The sequence below is a fragment of the Sus scrofa genome, chromosome 13 (genome assembly GCF_054392235.1).
Source record: "Sus scrofa isolate SSC_HxYL_T2T_F1_AM1 chromosome 13, Sscrofa_HxYL_maternal_Yorkshire_Landrace_v2.0, whole genome shotgun sequence".
In the NCBI taxonomy this organism is placed as follows: domain Eukaryota; kingdom Metazoa; phylum Chordata; class Mammalia; order Artiodactyla; family Suidae; genus Sus; species Sus scrofa.
This window is the reverse complement of record NC_139395.1, coordinates 83679117-83697806: the sequence shown is the minus strand read 5'-3', so window position 1 is coordinate 83697806 and position 18690 is coordinate 83679117. Positions and strand designations below refer to the sequence as shown.

Here is an 18690-nt window from a genome sequence, read left to right as displayed (position 1 = left end):
AAGAAAAAGAAAAAGAGGTAGCAGTTAGAGGCTGACCAGTGGGTTGACACCACCAGGTCAACCTGTGGTCTCCCTTTGTTTTATAAGAAATGATTTTTAAGGGATGAATGACCAATTTTTAAATAAAATTGCTTATCAAAAGTCTCCATAAATAAAGATAATGTCCACTGGGAAAATGGACAAAGAAACTGAATTCACCAGAAAGGCTGATAAACACAGGAAAATATTCTTGACTTTTTTGGCACTCAGGTATATTCAAACTGAAATGATGAGATAGAATTTGAAGGCAAATAGTTGGCAAGGATGCAGGGAGCCAGGCCCAGGCTGCATCTGCCAGGGGTACATCTGGGTGCAGCCTACTTTGAAAAGGGATTCCCTTGAACTCAGTAACTCTACTTCTCTCTCCCAGAGTGAATTAATTGGAAAAGAAATAATTGCTGCATTATTTCAAAAAGGAGAAAAAAAAAAACTTCCAAATGAATGGCTCAGGGCCTGGCTGAATTAGTCCCTTACTGTAGAATACTCTGCAGCTATTTAAAAAGACAAAATGACAGGAGTTGCCCTTGTGGTACAGCAGAAACGAATCCAACTAGTATCCATGATGATGTGGGTTCAATCCCTGGCCTCACTCAGTGGGTCAGGTATCTAGCATTGCTGTGAGCTGTGGTGTAGGTTGCTGCTGTGGCTGCGGTGTAGGTCAGCAGCTGTAGCTCCAATTTGACAAAATAATAGCCTGGGAACCTCCATATGCTGCACCTGTGGCCCTAAAAAGCAAAAAATAATAAAATAAAATAAAATAACAAGATGAAACTAGCATAACACTGTAAGTCAACTAAGTGCCAATAAATTTTTATTTTTTAAATGACCAGGTGAATGGAGTTCATGCTGTGTTGCAGTGGGTTAAGGATCTGGCATTGTCTCTGGGAGACGAGGGTTCGCTCCCCAGCCTAGCACAGTGGGGTTAAGGATCTGGCGTTACTTCAGCTCTGATGTAGGTTGCGGCTGTGGCTTGGATTCAATCTCTGGCCTAGGAACTTCCATATTCTGCGGGTGCAGCAACCCCCCCCCCCCCCCGCCCATGACGAGGCGAATTAAACAAGGATGAGATAGTATTTCACAATTCACACTCGGTAGAACAACAAATATTAAGATGTCCATTGATACCAAGTGTCCAGGATGTGAAGAAATTCATAGCCACTGGGAAGATAAGTTGGCAGCCACTTAGAAAGCACTTTAGTAACGTCTACTATGACTAAGACGGATTCATGCCACATCCCACCATCACTCTAGGTATAAATGTGAGAGAAACTCTTACACTGATACACAGTGATACTCACTGCAATCTTCGAAAAGATTCAAAACAGCCAAAACGCCCACCAAGAGAAGACTGGACAGACAAATTCTGGTATGGTTACATAGTGGAATGCTATATACCGCAGTGAAAATGAATAAAACAAAGTGTCCATAGAATATGCTCCCTTCTTCTCAGGAGACAGAACTCGTGCGTATGTGTGTGCGTGTGTGTGGTGAGGGCACAGGAGACCTGAAAAGATTCAACCAAGGAAATAGCAGTGGTTACCTCTGAGGAGGGGATAGGATTTGAAGGCGAGAGGTTTTGAACAGAGTTGCATTTTTCTGTCTGAGGTCTTATTGCTGGGATTTTTCCAGGAGACTCTCCAGCACCAGAGGTCTGGATTGTGGGAAGCAGTGGTAGCCAGGATGTTCCAAAGTGAAAGCGCCTAGCGCCCTTCATGGCCCCCACTGCCATGGGTGAAAGTTTGACCTCTCTAGTCTGGCTTAAGGGGCCTCCTTTCCCCTGGAGCCCCACAGCGCAACCACACTGAGGCTCTTGGGACAGGTGAAGTGTTGAGAACTGGGCTCTCCCCTTTATGTTTCCTATATGTGTTGGATTGATGTGAAAATGGCCCCAGTTTTTCAGCCCTTCCCTCATCTATGCCCATTTGCAGTGTAAATTTCTAGATCCTCCCATACACCTTAAATCTGAGCTGACCCTGTGGCTTGTTTTGACAAACCCAGCATGGTGGAAGCGATGTTATGCCAGTCCCAATCCCATGTGAACAAGCCTTTTGGATTCCAAGGAGTCCATGCCCGTCACCTCTGTGGCTCAGAACTGCCTTACCTGTCTCCCACACTAGCCTTGAGTTCTGGGAGGGAGTTGGGGTAGGCAGGGCTGTGTCTGTCTTGTTCCTGGGGGTCTCCCTGGAAGCCAGGCCAGCACCTGGAATGCAGTAGGTGCTCAGCACCCATGGCTATGGAAACACCAGTGTCAGAGCCCAGATTGGCTGAGTGGAGCAAGGCTTGAAAACCATCTGCAAGAACCACACTAGAGCAGGAGAAGAGATGAGGCAAAGAGGCGTATGGAAGCTGGTGCAAACAGGGGTAGCAATTGTGATCACATTTCTAAGAATTGAGAAATAGACTTAGTGATACAAACATTCCCACGAGTTCATCTGTAACCCTGCTCCAGGGTTGTGCCAGGATAGAGCTTTGCATTTGGAGGGAAGAAGTTCTAAAATATGCTGCATGATCTAAAAATTCTCCTAGAGGATTGCCTTTTCACAGGGAAATGAAAATTGTGAGAATCAGGCTGCTGGAGAGCGGACAGGCTGCCTGGTATACTCACGAGATGCTTTTACTGAGGCCTGGATGGAATTTAAGTTTTGCCAAAAACATTTTTTGCCATCTTGGAACAGTGCACAGGGTTATCCTATGTGTGAACTCACAGTCCCGCAGGGTACATTTTGGAAGTCTCTGAAGCAGTGAGCGAGCGTTCAGTGTGGCTCTAGCCCCTGAGCATGAGGACATCTGTGACTTTTAACAATAAAGGCATAGAGGGCAGGGTAGGAAGAGCTGTCATCTTCAATGTCCATATTGATGTCCATTAATACTGTTGTATTAATACAGGAAAAAAGCTAAGGTTCAGAGAGGATTGCACTAGACCTTCCTGAGCCCAGTCACTGGGCTGTAACCTGGAAGCCATGACTCTAAAATAACTGGTTTTGACACAAAACCAGGAGACCATTCTTTCATGAAACCCTTCAAGTCTGGGTTGTGCAACGCTGGAGAGGCAGCATGGGAAAACCTATGCTCCTTCTTCATTTTTTAATTTTTTTTTTTGGCCATACCCACAGCATGTGGATGTTTCCAGGCCAGGGATGGAACCTACACCACAGCAGCACCTGGGCTGCAGCAGTGACAACTCTGGATCTTTAAGCTGCTGCGCTACAAGAGAACTTCAGTCTCCTTCTTTCTTGACACTCTACCATTCTCTGCCCACAGACTTGACCTCATGATCCAAGTAGCTGCTGCAGTGCTGGTCATCACGACCACATTCTAACCACCAGGAAGGAAAGGCAAGAGGACATGGCGGACCCCTCTAGTCTCTGAAATGCACAACCCAGAGACTGCACATATCACTTCTGATTATTCTCCTTTGGCCAAACCTGAAGTCACCTAAATGCCATTGCAGGTGTAGGAAAAGCTGGGAGATGAAGTTTTGTGTGGGTGGCTAGGTGCCCAGCTAGAACTTGGGGTGATAATACTAAAAGAGAAAAAGTGAATAGATACTGGGGGCAGTTGGCACTTGCCTCCCCCTCTCCTGAGACCCCTCCATTATTTTAATCTCTACGCATCTGTCTCCTACTGTACCAGAGGCTGCCCTTTGAACGTGGTTCATGGGTCTGGGAAGGGAACTCACGCTTACTGAACGCCTATTATGTACCTCATCTTTTCTACCAATAATCTCAGTCCTTCTGACAATTCTGCCAATGGGGGTCATTCTTGTTTAAAGCTGAGGGGCCTGAGGCCTTGTGAGGCTCAGGGCTTTGCCCTGAGGTCACACAGCTGGGAAGGGCACCCACTGTTTCCCTAGGGCACCTTAGGGTGCCAGGAGTGCATGTTTCTACTGGGGGGCAGGGGCCGATCAGTCTCTGGGTTGTGCATGTCAGAGACTAGAGGTGTCTGCCATGTCCTCTCCCTTTCAGTCCTGGTGGTTGGAATGTGGTCGTGATGACCAGCACTGCAGCAGTTACTTGGATCATGAGGTACAATCTGTGAGCAGAGCAGGCATCAGGTCCTGATGCCCTGGGATGGGGTTCATGCTGTCTCCTCCCAGAGGCAAGATCAGGGGTGAGAATGCTCTGTGACCCTGAGGGTGCCCAGGTCACAGCCCAGAGACTCACCTCTATAACCCATCTCTGAATGCTCAGCATGTCCTGGCCTAGGGTCGGCTTCCTTAGATCGGGTTGAGTGGAGATGCCATTGTATACAACAAGCCTTTCATGCACCTGATGGCTGCCTGGAGCCTGGAGATTAGGTGGGTAACATCCTCTCCCTAGCCCGAGTCAGCAGCTCTTTGCCTTTATATATGGCAGGATCCCCATCAGTGACTGTCAAATCAATTATAAATTAAGAGAGTAAGGAGGCTTTCCTATCTACCAGGAAAAGCCAGAGAGTATTGTGGTTTAGAATAATTTTTTCTCTGGATATCGTGCTGAGACAAGCATACCACTCCTCAGAATAAGTGGACTGGGCTGTGGGGGGAGGGGATGGAGCAGTCTACAAGGCAGACTAGCTAAAATGCAACTGGCCCTCCCACTGCTATGCCTGGTCCAACACAGCATCTGCATGTAGGGTGAGACCTGTGGGGACAGCTGTGGGAATCTTCCTGTGTCCCCACTGTGGCAGGGAGGACTGGACTAGCCAGCATCACCGACCAACAGAGTCTTTCCCCTCTGGGCCACTGTTGGTTCCAGCACCCCTGCCTCCCACCATCCTCCTTCTGGGAACAACACCCTGGGGTTTCCTTTGAGCTCCTCCTGTCCCCACCCTTGGACAATTTGGTTTATGTGGGGTTAACTCTACCTTGGGCTGCAGGGACAATCAGGTGACCCAGGCCTGGTCAATCAGAGGATGAATCCCCATCCCGCGCCGGTGAAAGGCTTAGGGGCTCGGGTAACCTAAGCCTGGCCAATAGAGCCCTACCCGGGACCTTTGCTGGAAGAGATGGGAAAGAGAAGCCCGCTTTCTGCAGGGCTTGCTGAACCTGGAATTCTGGTGGCCTTTCTGCCACATCTTGGGAATAGTCAGCCTTGCCTGAAGCCAAGAGGAAAGTGCAGCAGAAGGGGAGACAGAGAAGGCATTCATGTGTGCCCGAAGCCCTGAGAGTTTCATTTATGGGAGGCAATAATTTCTTCCTTTTGCTTCAGTGCTATTAAGTGGGATTTCCTGTCATTTTCAGCCAAAGGAATCCTGACGGACATTAGCTAGGAAGATAGAGCAAAGAGGGGTGATGACAGAGGTCCCAGCTATTACTTGCCCTGGCACCCCCACCTCCATGACCCTGGGGGGCCTCCTTCTCAGGCTCCTGCCACCCTTTCCCACCTTGGAGGATGAGGGTAACCTGGGAGCTACATCTCCATCCTGTTTGTTCCCCTTGCAGATGAGGACCCCAGGAGGGGTTTTAAGATTGCTTTTTGCAGATATGGAAGCTCAGAAAGGTGACACAATTTATTTGCTGTTTCATGGGTCACCTGTGTCTCTGCCTCCAAAGTTAGGGATTTTCCCATTCCATGGCCTCCCCCCTCACCACCTCACACCCCCAGAGGACTCTGATGGTTGCCCAAACAAGGCATCCCAGGATCAGGGGTTGGGTGATTATGGCCCAGTTTCAATCCATCCTGCAGATAAAGAGCTTGAGAGTAACAAAAACCCACCACCATATGCACCAATATAGAAGCTGAGCTTTTAATGCCCCAGGTTGCATTGTCTCTAGGCAGAGCCAGGGGAGTTAGAGCTTCCAGCTTTGGTTACATGCAGCAGGACATGTCAGTTACTGAGGTGGCTCAATTCTGATGCCCCAGACTTCCAGCCAGCTTTGCAGCAAGGACTGTCCAGAGTGGAGAATGGCCTGGGGCCACTGAAGCCTCACCCAGCAAGGGAGCCGAAATCTGAGACCTGTGAACCTCCTCAGGGAAGGTAGGCCCAGCTAGATTTCCCACTCTTTGTTTCTAAGCTCTCTGGGACAAGGGTGACACTGGGGGCTCAGCGCTTCATTAAATGTGGGAGGGTGAGCATAGCTTCTAGAAGCTCCGTACCAGAGATGCTGTGGCTTGGGTGCTGGGCAGGAGAGCAAGTGGTTTCTAGAAGCTGAGAGAAAAGTATGTTCCTCTACAGAATGCATTGGGAAGGAGTGGCCCCAGGCCCAGGGCTCCATGCTGGAGGTGAGACCCTGGTCCCAGAACTCCAGTCCCCCGATGTTGTTTTCTCCGTGTTTGTTGTTTTCTCAATGACTGCATTCTGCATTTCCCTGACTGTCCCTCCCTGTGGCCCAAAACCCCCAGCCCTAGTCTGGCCTTGGTGCCTGGATTTTTTTTTTTTTTTCTTTTTTGGCTGTACCCGTGGCACATGGAAGTTCCCAGGCCAGGGATCGAGTCCAAGCAGCAGCTGCAATCTACATAGCTGTGAAAATGCCAAAACTTTAGCCCGCAGTGCCACACAGCAGGAACCCCCTGGCTATTTTTTTAATAACTCAATGAATTTTATTATATTAATAGTTGTACACCATCATCACAACCTAATTTTAGAAGATTTCCATCCCAAATGCTGAGTCCCCACTAATTTTTAAAAACCTGCCAAGGCTGGATGCTCAGGGCCGTGCCCAATCTCAGAATGGTCACTATCAATAGGAAATGATCATAGTATTGCATTAGTTATATTAATTGATAGTATTCATAATGTTAACTACAATCTGTACAGCTCTCTACCATTTACAAAGTGCTTGTGCACACACACACGCAGGCATGCGAGCCTGTGCACACACACACACACACACACACAATGCTCATTTGATCTTCACAGCAGCCGTGGGGGGATTTGGGATTTCCATTTTTCCATTTTATGGGGAAGGAAGTGAGGCCCAGGAAAGGAAAGACTTGTGCTCAAGTTCATGAGCCGAGGATGAGTGGCTGCTGCTCCTGCTGCTAAGGTGCTTGCGAAGGACAGACATGCTCTCCCTGCCCATTCATCTCTCCACTCACTTCCCATTCATTCCTCCCGTCATCCATCTAGCATTTATTAAGTACCTACTATGTGCCCCACTCTGTGCTAGACACTTATCCCTAAGCTGGGACACTTTTCCAGAGCAAGAGTTCTTGTGTTCCTGAGAGACGAACTGGGGGGAGGGGTACAAATCCCACCAGCTTTTGAGAAATTAGGACTCCAGATCTGCCACCCCCACCAAGTGAGGAGCCTCATATTTTTCTCTCATTAAATTTTGTGTTTGTTTGGTTGAAACTCAGGGACCCTGTGTGACCTGGTTCTGACAGGTGCGGCTCCTGGTGGGGTGGCTGTGGCTGGGATGGGCAGGGGTGGGGAGACTCCTACAGAGCCGCAGAGCCGCAGAGTCCTTGGCGGGGCTTAGGCTGGTGCCACCTGGCTGGTCTCTGTCTTGGAAGTGGTGGTGGAGGCCTCGTCATCACCCAGTGGGTTCTTGCCACAGCAGAGCGTGGTGAGCATGCAGTTCCGGAACTGGAAAGAAGGGCGTGAGTCAAGGTCAAGGGCCCCCAAAGGGGAGGTGGCAAACTGGTGAGATGTGCCTCCACCCCTTTCCTGCTTCTGGCCCTTCTGGCCTCCACTCCCCTCTCAAAGGGCTCCCTGGAGGGACTGAGCCCCCGTAACCCCACCTGGAGGGGCCAGGACCAAAGCTGAGGAGCTCCATCACTGGTGACTGTCCATGCTGCCCTTGGTATACCAGGGGCCATCTGTGAATTATCTCATGGAACCCAGGAGTTTAAGGTTCACCCTTTCTATGGGTGAAGAAACTGAAGCCCAGAGAAGGGAAGTTACTTGCCCAAGATCACACAGCTAGAAACTAGCAGTACTGGGATTTGAACCCAATGTCTGCCTCCATGTTTTCTTCTCTGGATTTTGGATTCTACAGAGAGACCACTGGTTTCTGTTAAAGGACTGCTTTATCCTTCATCCTTCAGCTCAAGACATTTTAGCTCTCTCTTCAGCTTTGCAGAGACTGGCACCTGTTCCCAGGCTTAAGACTTTGACTACTGGACTTTTAAAGCAGGCCTCCAGAACCATATGAACTGGCACTTCTCACTCTCAAGCCAGTATCAGAGTCACCTGAAGGGCTAGTGAGAAATGCAGGTTCCTGGGCCCACCCTGAGCTTCTGATTCAGCAGGTCAAGGTGGGGCCCAGGAACCTGCATTTCTCCCAGATGACTCCCATGCTGAGGGGGGAGATCAACTCTACCCATTTTGCAGGTGGGATGACTGAAGCCCTGTCAAGGATTAGGCTTGTCCTCCCGTGGCCTAGAGGACCTGGACCCTCCCACTCCACCAGCAGGCACCTGCTTGTTCATCATGATATAGATGACGGGGTTGTAGATGGAGGCGCTCTTGGCAAAGAAGGCTGGGATGGTCATGAAGATGGGGCCAAAGTCGGAGCCCTGGTGGGTGAAGATGTAGAATGCCACACTGGCATAGGGCAGCCAGCAGATCAGGAAAGCCACGACCATGATGATGACCATGCGAGTGACCTCCTTCTCGGCCTTCTGTGTGGTGGCTGACTCCTGCTGCTGGGCGGCAGCCTGTGGGGACACAGGGTGAGGTGTCCAGAGTGGGGTTGCTCTGGGACAGGGGCTTGGCTCCGCCCAATCAATGCACACGTCCCCAGTGCCCCGCGAGGAACCATACCTCCTTGACTGTGAAGACCAGCTGCCCATAGCAGAAGAAGATGATGACCAAGGGGATGGAGAAGTGGACCACGAACATGTAGATGACGAAGGACTCATTGTTGACCTCCGGCTTGAGTGTGTAGTAGTCAATCCCGCACGAGCACTGCAGGCCCTCTGGGATGTACCTGAGGGCATGGCACAGCAGGGGGCAAAGGGAGACGTGTATGCGAGGGACTTGGGAACAGGCCCCAAGGACTAGAGTCCGGGCTCTGCCAGGCCACCTGCTCTGTGGCCGGTCTCACTCTGGGCCTCGCTGTAGAATGGGGATGAGAAACCCTCTCCTTGGCTGTGTGACTGTGAGAGTCAAATCAACTGAGAGGGATTCAAATGCACCCGTGCAAACAGTGTTGTGTCACTGTTTGTTTGGTGCCGTGAGACCTCGATCTTTCCGGTCTCTCCCTCCCAGTGTCCCCACACTGCTCACCCGCTGCCCACTGCCCGCTGCTCGCATGGCATCTTCACCAGGCCCACGGCCCCCAGCGGCTGGAGGCCAGGCCCTGGGCCATGCAGGGCAGAGGTTGGTGGGGACAAGGGAAAAACTCCCAAGCTCTATACTTGAGGCAGTTTGTACAAACCCGGGTCTTAACTGACAAAACCGTAACAGCATTTTCTAGGCCAAAGAGGGGCCCACAGGGTAACTAAGGGATCTTTGTACAGTTTCCGGAAACAAGAGGCCCCAGGGGGGTGTGGTTAGGACATTTCAGTGACTTCAGAGGAGAATGACTGGACCAACCTCAGAAAATCCGTATGTCTGTTAGCTGTGCCTACAAGGACGTAACTGGGTGAGACTGGAGGAGCCAGGGAAGGGGGCCGGAGTTCATGGGCTCAAATTCAGCAAGGGACAAAACATTAGCCCCGAAAAGACCAAGAGGAAGAACAGGGAGCGAGATGGGAGTTTCCTGGAAGCAGTGGAAAATCCACAGTGTCACTAGCCCACCTTCCCAAACCACTGTCTGCCCAACCCCCCTCTTAATCTCAGTCCCATTTAGAGCTGATGGCCTAGAAGCTGGACGGGACCAGTTCCCAGGGGCTATAATGTCATACGTGCCCAAGGAATGTTCGCCCTTCCCAGGTGCTGAGGCCTAAGGTCAGAAGGCACTAGACCAAAGAGGATTGGAACCTGGCCTGGCTTAGTTGAGGATTAGGGGCACAGCCAAGGTGAACAGTTGGGGCGTCTTGGAATCTCCTTGACATGGGGACTCAGAAGGTGGCACCAGCCCCATAGCAACATTAGGGGCTAACCCTCTCTTCCTCACCCTAAACCTCAACCCCATGACAGTTGCCAGCTCGGGGCCTAGAACCAGATGCCGCCTGGCTGGAGGGCCCTTTGAAGAGCACCAGGGACCCTGCCTTCCTTTCTCAGTACCATTACCTGGACCAGCCGACGAGAGGGGGCGCAGCGCAGGCCAGAGCCATGACCCAGGTGAGGGCCAGGCCCATGATGGCGTGGTTCTCCCCGAAGCGGAAGTTGCTCATAGGCTTACACACCACCACGTACCGTTCAATGGCCAGGACCACCAAGGACCACAGGGCGATTTCACCTGTAAGGCAGTCAGCTGTTGGTCAGCTCACCCCAGGCCTGGAGCTGCTTAAGGACAGAGAGCTCCTATTCCATGGAGAGAGGATGGTAAGAAAGGCAAGGTCCTTGAGTGGAGGGGCCCAGGGGTCCAGAGTAAGTCCTAGGAAGTTAATTTAGAGCTCTGGGTTCATGAGGGACACAAAAATCAGGTCACAGGGTCATGGCTGGACTGGGAGCTCTAAAGGGAGTTTTTATAGAGCAATGTGCCCTGCACATCTGAAGGGCACAGCAGAGGCATTGTTTCATGGAAGCTGGGGTTGGAAGGCCTCCCTTCCAGGGAAATGAAACAACCTGGGCATGTGGGACCCCTGCCTAGGAGCCAGGAAGCTGGATACAATTTTGCTCAGAGAAGGAGTAAGAAATGATGGAATTCAGGCACCTTCCTTGAACAACAACCCCCACCCCGCCCCCAACCCCAGAAACTCAAGAGAGAAGGTGGCCATAGCATTGGCCAACCACAATGGGACATTTCTGAGAGTCAGAGGGAACACCAGTGAGAATTCCAGGGCAGCAGTTTGGCAGAGGCGTGCCTGCCTATATGTGCCACTCTTCTGGCCTGAGATTGGGTGATGTGTGTCACTGAAGGTGACAAACACCCAGTGATGGCTACAATCCCTGGGAATGGGGATGAGGCAACATCCTGGATATATGCGGGAGGCAGAGCATCCCTGTGGCTGGCACTAGGCTCTCCCATCATCCTGGTCGTTTTGTAGTAACGACCTCCCGAGTCTCCTGCTTGCCTAACAGGCTTTGTGTCCCCAGTGGGACATTCCTGGAGCTAAGCCAGTAGACCAGGGCTCTGGTCACTGCCCTGCCACATCATCAGCTGAGTCTTCCTCTCTCCACACCCCAGTTTTCTCACCTACTTAATGGGTATGAGGCACTCAGTTTTTCCATTAAAGAAAATACTTTAAAAGTACTGCCCAAAAGTTCCCATTGTGGCTCAGTAGTAATGAACTCAACTAGTATCCATAAGGATGCCAGTTCAATCCCTGGCTCCCTCAGTGGGTTAAGGATCTGGCATTGCCATGAGCTGCAGTGTAGGTTGCCAACATAGCTCGAATCTGGCATTGCTCTGGCTGTGGTGTAAGCCCACAGCCATTTTTACCCCTAGCCTGGGAACTTCCACATGCCTCTGGTGTGGACCTAAAAAGACAAATAAATAAAGTACCACCCGAAGCTACAGATAACCACACGGGTCTAAAGTCTCCCTACGGATGGCTCCGCATTCAACCATGACAGGCTGGAGGTGGGCTGTGACCAAGTCTGATAGATGCTGGGGTAGGGTCTGAGCCCATCGCCCAGTGCAGGCAAAGTCTAGACTGGAGGACTGGGAAGCCTCGTCCTGCCCGGGAGGGGAGTCCCATGCAGGGGTCTCTCCTGCCCAGCTCTATCCTTGTGCCTGGCATGGGTCTGACCCCACACAGCTCCTCCGGGGGGAAAGGGAACATGGCCTGAGGGGCTACAGAGACTTGAAACTCAGCTTTGCTGTTGCCACGATGTGACCCTAGCAAGGCCCTTGACTTGTCCCACCCTCAACAAATGGCAGCCTGGCTCAGGATCACTGAAGTGTTTGTTGATTGAGGGCTTTGGATAATGGCCTCTCAGCCACTACCCCTAAGGCTGGGGCTGTGCCCAGATTCCTGTCATGCTCCTGGTTCCTTTTCCCCCTGCCCCCCCCCCCCATGGCATCCCAGCTCATACCGCCCAGGGTGGCAAAGAATCCCTCCAAGTTGCATCCTGTGGGTCCGAAGACAAAGTATCCATGCAGAGAGGTGTAGAGGGTGGTGGTGAAGCCTCCGAAGACCATGAAGAGGTCAGCCACTGCCAGGTTGAGAAGGATGTAGTTGAGGGGTGTGCGCAGCTTCTTGTGCTGGACCGTGACGTAGAGCGTGAGGAAGTTGATGGGGAAGCCAAGCACAATCAGCATGAACATGTAGGCGGCCAGCATGGAGAACTGCCATGGCTCAGCCAGGTAGTACTGCGGATACTCAAAGGGGCTGCGCACCACGCCCGTCTTGTTGGAGAAAGGCACGTAGAAGTTTGGGCCCTCCGTCCCATTCATGGCTGCGGCCCCTTGTGGCTGCCTTGCAGCTGCTCCAACCCAAGGATGCTGCTGAGGCCTGAGCTCGGCCACGCAGGGCTCCGGCTAGACGACTCTGGGCTCTGACCGCCCCCCCCAGGCCATTATAAAGTGACCTCCCCTCCCTAAGCTCTGGGCTGAATCAGCACCTGGGAGATTGGGGGCGTTATTAATCATATTAATCCCCACGGCTGCAACTGGGGCCTAATTGGCTTCCAAGAGGGGCCAAGGTGACTTGAGGTGGAAGGCTGTGGGCAGGGAGAGGAGATGCTTGGGACCCTGGGAAAGGGCCGGAAGCCTGGCCCAACTCTCCTCTCCCTGAGGAATCTCTGCTGTCTCAGCCAGTGGCCTTGGCCTGGCATTGGGACCTCTGACTCCATGGCCACTTCCTTTTGGCTTAGTGCAAGCAAGCCTTATCTTCCTCCCAACTGCACCACGAGCTTTCAGAGGGCAGAGGCTCGGGTTATTCTGCTCTCAGCCCCTCACCTACTCCTTCCTGGCTCAGCCAGTCACCAGACACTGACCCTCACCCATCTGCCAGGTTATGAGCTTCGAAAGGGCAGGGGCCAGGTCCTGCCAGCTTTGACCTTCCCAATGCCAGACACATAGCTCGGCATCTCCCGGTAGCTCAATAAGCATTTATTGCATTGAACTGAAATTCCCTTGCTCACTCATTCAACAAACATCTATGTGTAGGCCACTGGGGACATGAAGCCTGAGGAAGGAGGAGGACTCCCATGGCAAGAACAGCCCCCATCCAGGGAGTGGCGGTGGTCTACATGCAGGAAGTATCCAGGAAGGCAACATTTTGGGAAGGAGGCCCTCTGCCAGGTCACCAAGTAGGGATGGATAGCATTGACTAAAGACAAAGGCTGGCAGAGGCCTAGGGCCCAGCTGGCCTGGGGCCACACATGGGCTGGGGCCATTCTGGTAGAGCTTAGTGCCAGGGGCATTATCAGGCATGGTGGGCAGGTCTCAGGGACAGAGAGGTGGCTCAACAGTCCCCAAAGATGGACTGAAGGAGTGAAGATGGAAGAAGGGATGAAGGAGGGGGAAGTGACAGAAGTAGGGAGGAGTCAGAGGGTCTCAGGGCTCCCGAGACAAGACCCTGCATCCAGGAGGATGGTGGTAAGCCCATGCTGGGCACAGGTCTCTGCAATGAGCACAGCAAGTGTGGTCTCGGACACTCCTGTGTGAAGGGCAGGTGGGCCCTGGAAATAGGACTAGCTGGACACTGTAGCACCCAGGGCACAGCCTGAGACGTCAGGTCAGGCTGGACTGGGACAGGGGCCTTGGATGCCATGTGATGTGAAATGCCATGAGGGCGGATCCCAGGACAGCAGGATGAGTTCCAGGGGTAAATGGAGGGGCTCAGTTCTGGGGGACACAGTGGGCAAGAAGGCCCAAGTCTCTGCCTACAGGAAGGATCTGAGGGGGTAGTGAGGGCCCCATGAACAAGTAATGAAATAAAACAAGGATTGGTTCAGAGGGTGACCCTCCAAACACACAGCTGCCTAGAGCAGCCCAGAAAGGCCTCTGAGAACCCCATGATGGAAGGAGTTCTAGGGGTGGAGATGTCCAGGGAGAGGGAGCAGCAAGTGCAAAGGCCCTGAGGCTGGGAATACAATGCGAGCAGGGAGGCATCTCAGTCTCTGAGACGCACCCCTCAGCCCTCTCCTGCCCTTTCTCTTCCCCCAGCCCACCTGGGGATCCAAACCCCTGCTGCCCCGGGCAGTGTCAGGCTTCTGCACTGAAGCCTGATGCAATGTGCTTTGGGGAAATGAGCAAGAGATAGGTGTGGCACTTGAAGGGTAAGGCGCTTGCCTAGTGATTAGGCCCATGGCTAATGAGGTCAAGGTGAAGGGTTTGATTCTGATGCAGGCCCTGGTAGCCAGATAGATGTTGGATACCCTGGGTCAAGACCAGTCCACCCTATGTGAGCTGGGCTCAGCCCTCAACCTTCAACCTCAGGACCTTGCTTGTCACTTCCCAATGTCATGACAGCTTGGAAGCTATTCATTCAAATTCCATTCATGTGTTTTCTGTCTGTCTCCCAGCCCTTGGGGGCAGGCTGGGGTCTATCTTGCTCACTGTGGGGTCCCAGCGCCCACCTCAGCATGAAGCAGGACCATGTAAACCATTGCCCTGAACCTGAAAGAGCTGGCATTTCTTTTTCATTCACTGAAGTATGCCAAGGCCTGGCACATAATAGGTGCTCCACAAATGTTTGTGGACTGAGGGGAAGGATCAAGGTTATGTCAGGAAATGCTCCCCTTCTCCAGGACTCGGGTCCACTCTTTGTGAGAGTCTGATGATCCCACATTCACAAGGTGAGGAGATGAAGGATTAAAAACCATCTCTGACATGACAGAATTCTCTTCTGTAAGGCAGGTCTATTTTTATTATATTATTATTATTTTGCCTTTTAGGGCCACACCCGCGGCATATGAAAGTTTCCAGGCTAGGTGTCAAACTGGAGCTGTAGCCACTGACCTAAGCCACAGCCACAGCAATGCCAGATCTGAGCCATGCCTGCAACCTACACCATAGCTCACGGCAACACCAGATCCTTAATCTACAAAGAGAGGCCAGGGATCAAACCTGCGTCCCCCTGGATACTAGTAGAATTTGTTTCCACTGTGCCACAACATAAACTCTCAACTTTTTTTTTTTGTTTTAATGCAATTTATGTTCCGAGGAACAGGCTCACAGAGTGAGCAGCAAGGTCATTAGAAGTCACCTACTCCGACCTTCCTTGCTGAATTTTGCAGGTGGGGAGAGACCAAGGCCCCCAATTGGCAGGGAGTTGCCCGAGGCAGGTGACAAAGCTGCCTGGCCACACTTCCCTCCCCTGCACCAAAGATAGCTCTCAGGAAGACCTGCTGTCATTCATACCATGGTGCCAAAGACAAAAGAAGGTTGCACTGGGGTGGAGGAAGAGGCCCCCAACTGAGTTGCACAGACTGGGGTGGCACCGGGGCTCAAGGCTGTGGCTCTCAGTCCCCATGAGAGCACAGGAAGGCCTGCTTCCCTTCTCAGTTCCTTAGGACTAGGAAACTCCAGGCATCCATGCCCACCTGTAGGGTAAATCTGACCTGCCTGCCCCATCAGAGCCTGGCTCACAGACCTTGGGACTTGACAGTGCAGGGCTCCCGGTCCTTCCTCAGTCCTTTACGACAGAGGCTCTGCAGCCACAAGGCTAGGTGGGCCCAGCCCTCCCACCTCAGTTTCCTGTTCTGGATCAGTGGGCATTGCTGCAAGTGTCACCCTTTTCCAAACTGCCTTCAGGTCTCAGCTCCTAACTCACAGCCTTGGAGAGCTTCCCCCAGCTCTCCACCCCCTGTCCATTTCCTGCTGGGTACTCTTTACCATCAGCAGTGCTCTTATTGGTTTCCAGACTCCTGCCCATCTCTCTCTAGAAGGCAGGGTCAGTTCTTTGCTGTATCTGAGCTTAAAGCCCAGAGTAGGTGCTCAATAAACATTTGTCCAATGAAGGAACATCTGCTCCTGGCCCTGTCAGGAAGCCTCAGCCCCTCTGATCCCCAGGGCAACGAGGCTGCTCAGCAGAGCCTCAACAGAGGCCAGGTGTCTAGCCTTCCAGCTGGAGTTCTCATCTATGGTCAGGCTGTCCAGTGAGGGGCACAGAGCAGGCTGAGGGCCAGGTCCAAGTGTGGGTGTCCTTCTGAGCCACTGCCCCGTAGGCCTTCCTCCTGGCCAGGATGAATACAAGAGAACAAGATGTGAGGAGTGGGGCCGGGGCGGGGCCAGGTGTAGGGCTCCCATTTGGCTGTGAAGGATTATGGCTTAGTGGGCAGCGCACAAATAGCCCTTAAGCCCCTGCATGGAGGTGCCGCTTGGTCAGCAGCCTCCACCTCCTCCCTGTCCTCCTTCTCGGCCTCCTCCCTAGCCTCCAGTCACTGGCTTAGCCCCACTGGCCGTGTCACCACAGCTGAGCGACCTCTTAAATGGAGCTGAGAATGTCAAAGGGCAAAACAGAAGAGATCAACTCCCCTCTCCCATCCTCTCATCCTCCCTCCCCACTTCCTTTTCCTCCTCCTTCCTTCTTCTCCCTTCCCACTCCCTCTCCCACCCCAACATGTAGCCTGGGCTGGGCCCTGGGGGCAATGAGATGAATCCTAGACAGTTCCTGTCCTCAAGGAGTTCCTGGTCTCAGGAGGCAGCAGACAAGGGAAAAACTAATAACCATGAAAGGGGCACCTGCCATGGGAGCCAGGGGAGTGAGACGCAGAGCAGGAGGGAGGGGAGGCCCCAGCCCAGGGAGGGGAACAGCTGGGCAAGAGTCCAAGAGGAAGGCCAGCTGGTCTAGAGGCTCCAGGGCCTGGGGACAGGGCAGCAGGGGAGGAGGCAGGCCTGGGAGTCTGGGTGCGAGCTGGCTGCCAGGGAGGCTCCTGAAGTTACCAGCAGGGTAGGGGCATGGTTGGGCTCCATTCTAGGAAGATGTTCTGGAGTCTGGGTGGAGGAGTAGCAGGGCAGGTACCTGGCCCAGGGGGAGAGCCCCACCCATGGGTGGCCTCTCTGCTGGGGCTCCTACCTGACCAGAGAGCAGGGCTGGCACACGTGGAAGGCTGTATGGTATCCACCACAGGCAGTAGCCTTGGAGACGGGGTAGCTGCCCACCTGTTCGAGAGCCATAAGGGGCTCCCGGCTTCACTTGCTGCACTGGGGGAAGAGGTGGACCCCAGCTGGCTGAGGCCGGGCTAGATCCAGGTCCACTTAAGGTCTGGCCAGGGGCTCTTTCTGGGCCACCCAATCTCCCCTTCCTCCTTCCAAGAATGTGGGAACCATGCTGAAGACTTGGAGACAGAGGTCAGGTCGAGTTGCAGCCATTCCTCTCTCTAGGCCTCAGTCCCCTTTGAGCCAGGTGGGTGTCTCAAGGCCCCGTGGTGCCTTCCTTACCGCAGCATGACCCCATCAGGGTCATTAGACAGACTGAGGCCTGAACCTCAACATTAGAGTTGGAGAGCCTCCTGTATAGATCATCAGATGGCCTTGGACAGAGAGCTGCACCTGGTCAGGCCCTGTCCAGGTCAGGCTAGGAGAGCAGCAGGCCACAGCACTTATACTCACAGAGACTGTGCCTGCCTGTGACTCTATCTTGGCTCAATAAATACTCGTTGAATGAAAGAAGAGAATGTCACTGAGCCTGGATCTCGTCACCAGAACAATGGGTGCCCTGAAGACGGCTGATGCACCCAGGGTGCTAAGGTAGGATTTCGGACCCAGGCCTCCGGAGCTTGGCTTCCCTGTGGCAGCAGAGCCTGGCACCACACACCCTCATCTCTTTCACTCAGTTGAGAGGATGCTCTCTGGAGTCTCAAGTTGCCCCTCCCCCACCTCAAGCCATGGACCATCTGATCTGTCACTGTGATTGACGCCTGTTAGGTGGTGGGGCTGTTTTCTCCCTCTCCCCTCTTTTTCCTAGCCACATGCAAGTGATTTCAGTTCGAGTAATGCGCTAATGGAAATCCTAACACATTAATAAATGTTTAGTGAGAGAGCGAGCGTGCATGATCGTAAGTAATTAGACACTCAACGGAGGAGTTCTGTTGGCACAACTGTCTGGCTCCCTTTCTTCATTCTCCTCCATCATCTCCTAAGAGATGCAGAGGGAAGCAGGGAAAGGGTGTGGCAGGGGGCCAGCTCTGGACTCACCATTGTGTGGCCTCTGCAGCCACTCCCCTCTCCAGGTTTCCAACCATCTTCATCCCTCCAATGGGGATATTTGCCCCACTCTGCCCACTTCGAAGATGCCCTGTAAAGTACCAATATCTAATGACCAGGGTGGTTTTCCACACTTTTCCTGACAGCCCAGTTCCCTTCCTCTTGCTGTCAGGACTTTGTATAAAGCACAGGATTGCTGCTGCCTCCTGGGCAGGTAGAGAGGCAGGTGAAGAGACAGACTTCCCAGCCAGGGCCCCAGGACCTCTGCCCGCACCCCCCACCCCCCAGCACAGGGCCGTGTGAGAACTGACATGACATATAAAGTGCGGCTGACACAGAAAAGGTCCCCAATAAATGTCAGCTTCCCTCCCCAGCTTCCCATCTGCCTTCGAGCTGCCAAGTTGGACCCAGCTGATGCTCAGGGGAAGGGAGCCTCAGAAGGAACCCAGCCGCTCCAGGAGCTGAAGGAAGAGGAAAGCCTCAGGTTGGGTTGGGGGGCTGGGTAAAGGTGGGTGGGAGGGGGGCCAGGCCCCAACTGGGAAGCGGAGGGTACGCTTCCAGAGCCCCTGGGGGGGGGG

The 18690-nt window shown here is 52.9% G+C and overlaps 1 protein-coding gene across 2 annotated transcripts; it reads right to left on the bottom strand.

Moving 5' to 3' along the window:
* Positions 1-7312: 7312 nt before the first annotated feature.
* RHO (rhodopsin) lies at positions 7313-18212 on the bottom strand. 2 transcript variants are annotated; one of them, XM_084987070.1, is made up of 6 exons: positions 18104-18212; positions 12052-12171; positions 10141-10309; positions 8728-8893; positions 8382-8621; positions 7313-7548 (listed from the first exon to the last, which is right to left on the bottom strand). In XM_084987070.1, the coding sequence occupies exons 2-6, from the start codon at positions 12155-12157 to the stop codon at positions 7438-7440; spliced, it is 792 nt and encodes a 263-aa protein (XP_084843196.1). In that variant the 5' UTR covers positions 12158-12171; positions 18104-18212; the 3' UTR covers positions 7313-7437.
* Positions 18213-18690: the final 478 nt, after the last annotated feature.

Bases quoted from the DNA above. Each gene is read 5' to 3' on its own strand.
- RHO (XM_084987070.1), bottom strand. From the start codon at position 12,157: ATGGTCTTCGGAGGCTTCACCACCACCCTCTACACCTCTCTGCATGGA. The intron at 8,894-10,140 runs GTAATGGTACTG...CCATGCCCTCAG, and splicing joins CCTCTCGTCGGCTGGTCCAG to GTACATCCCAGAGGGCCTGC. The intron at 8,622-8,727 runs GTATGGTTCCTC...GTGTCCCCACAG, and splicing joins TGGTCTTCACAGTCAAGGAG to GCTGCCGCCCAGCAGCAGGA.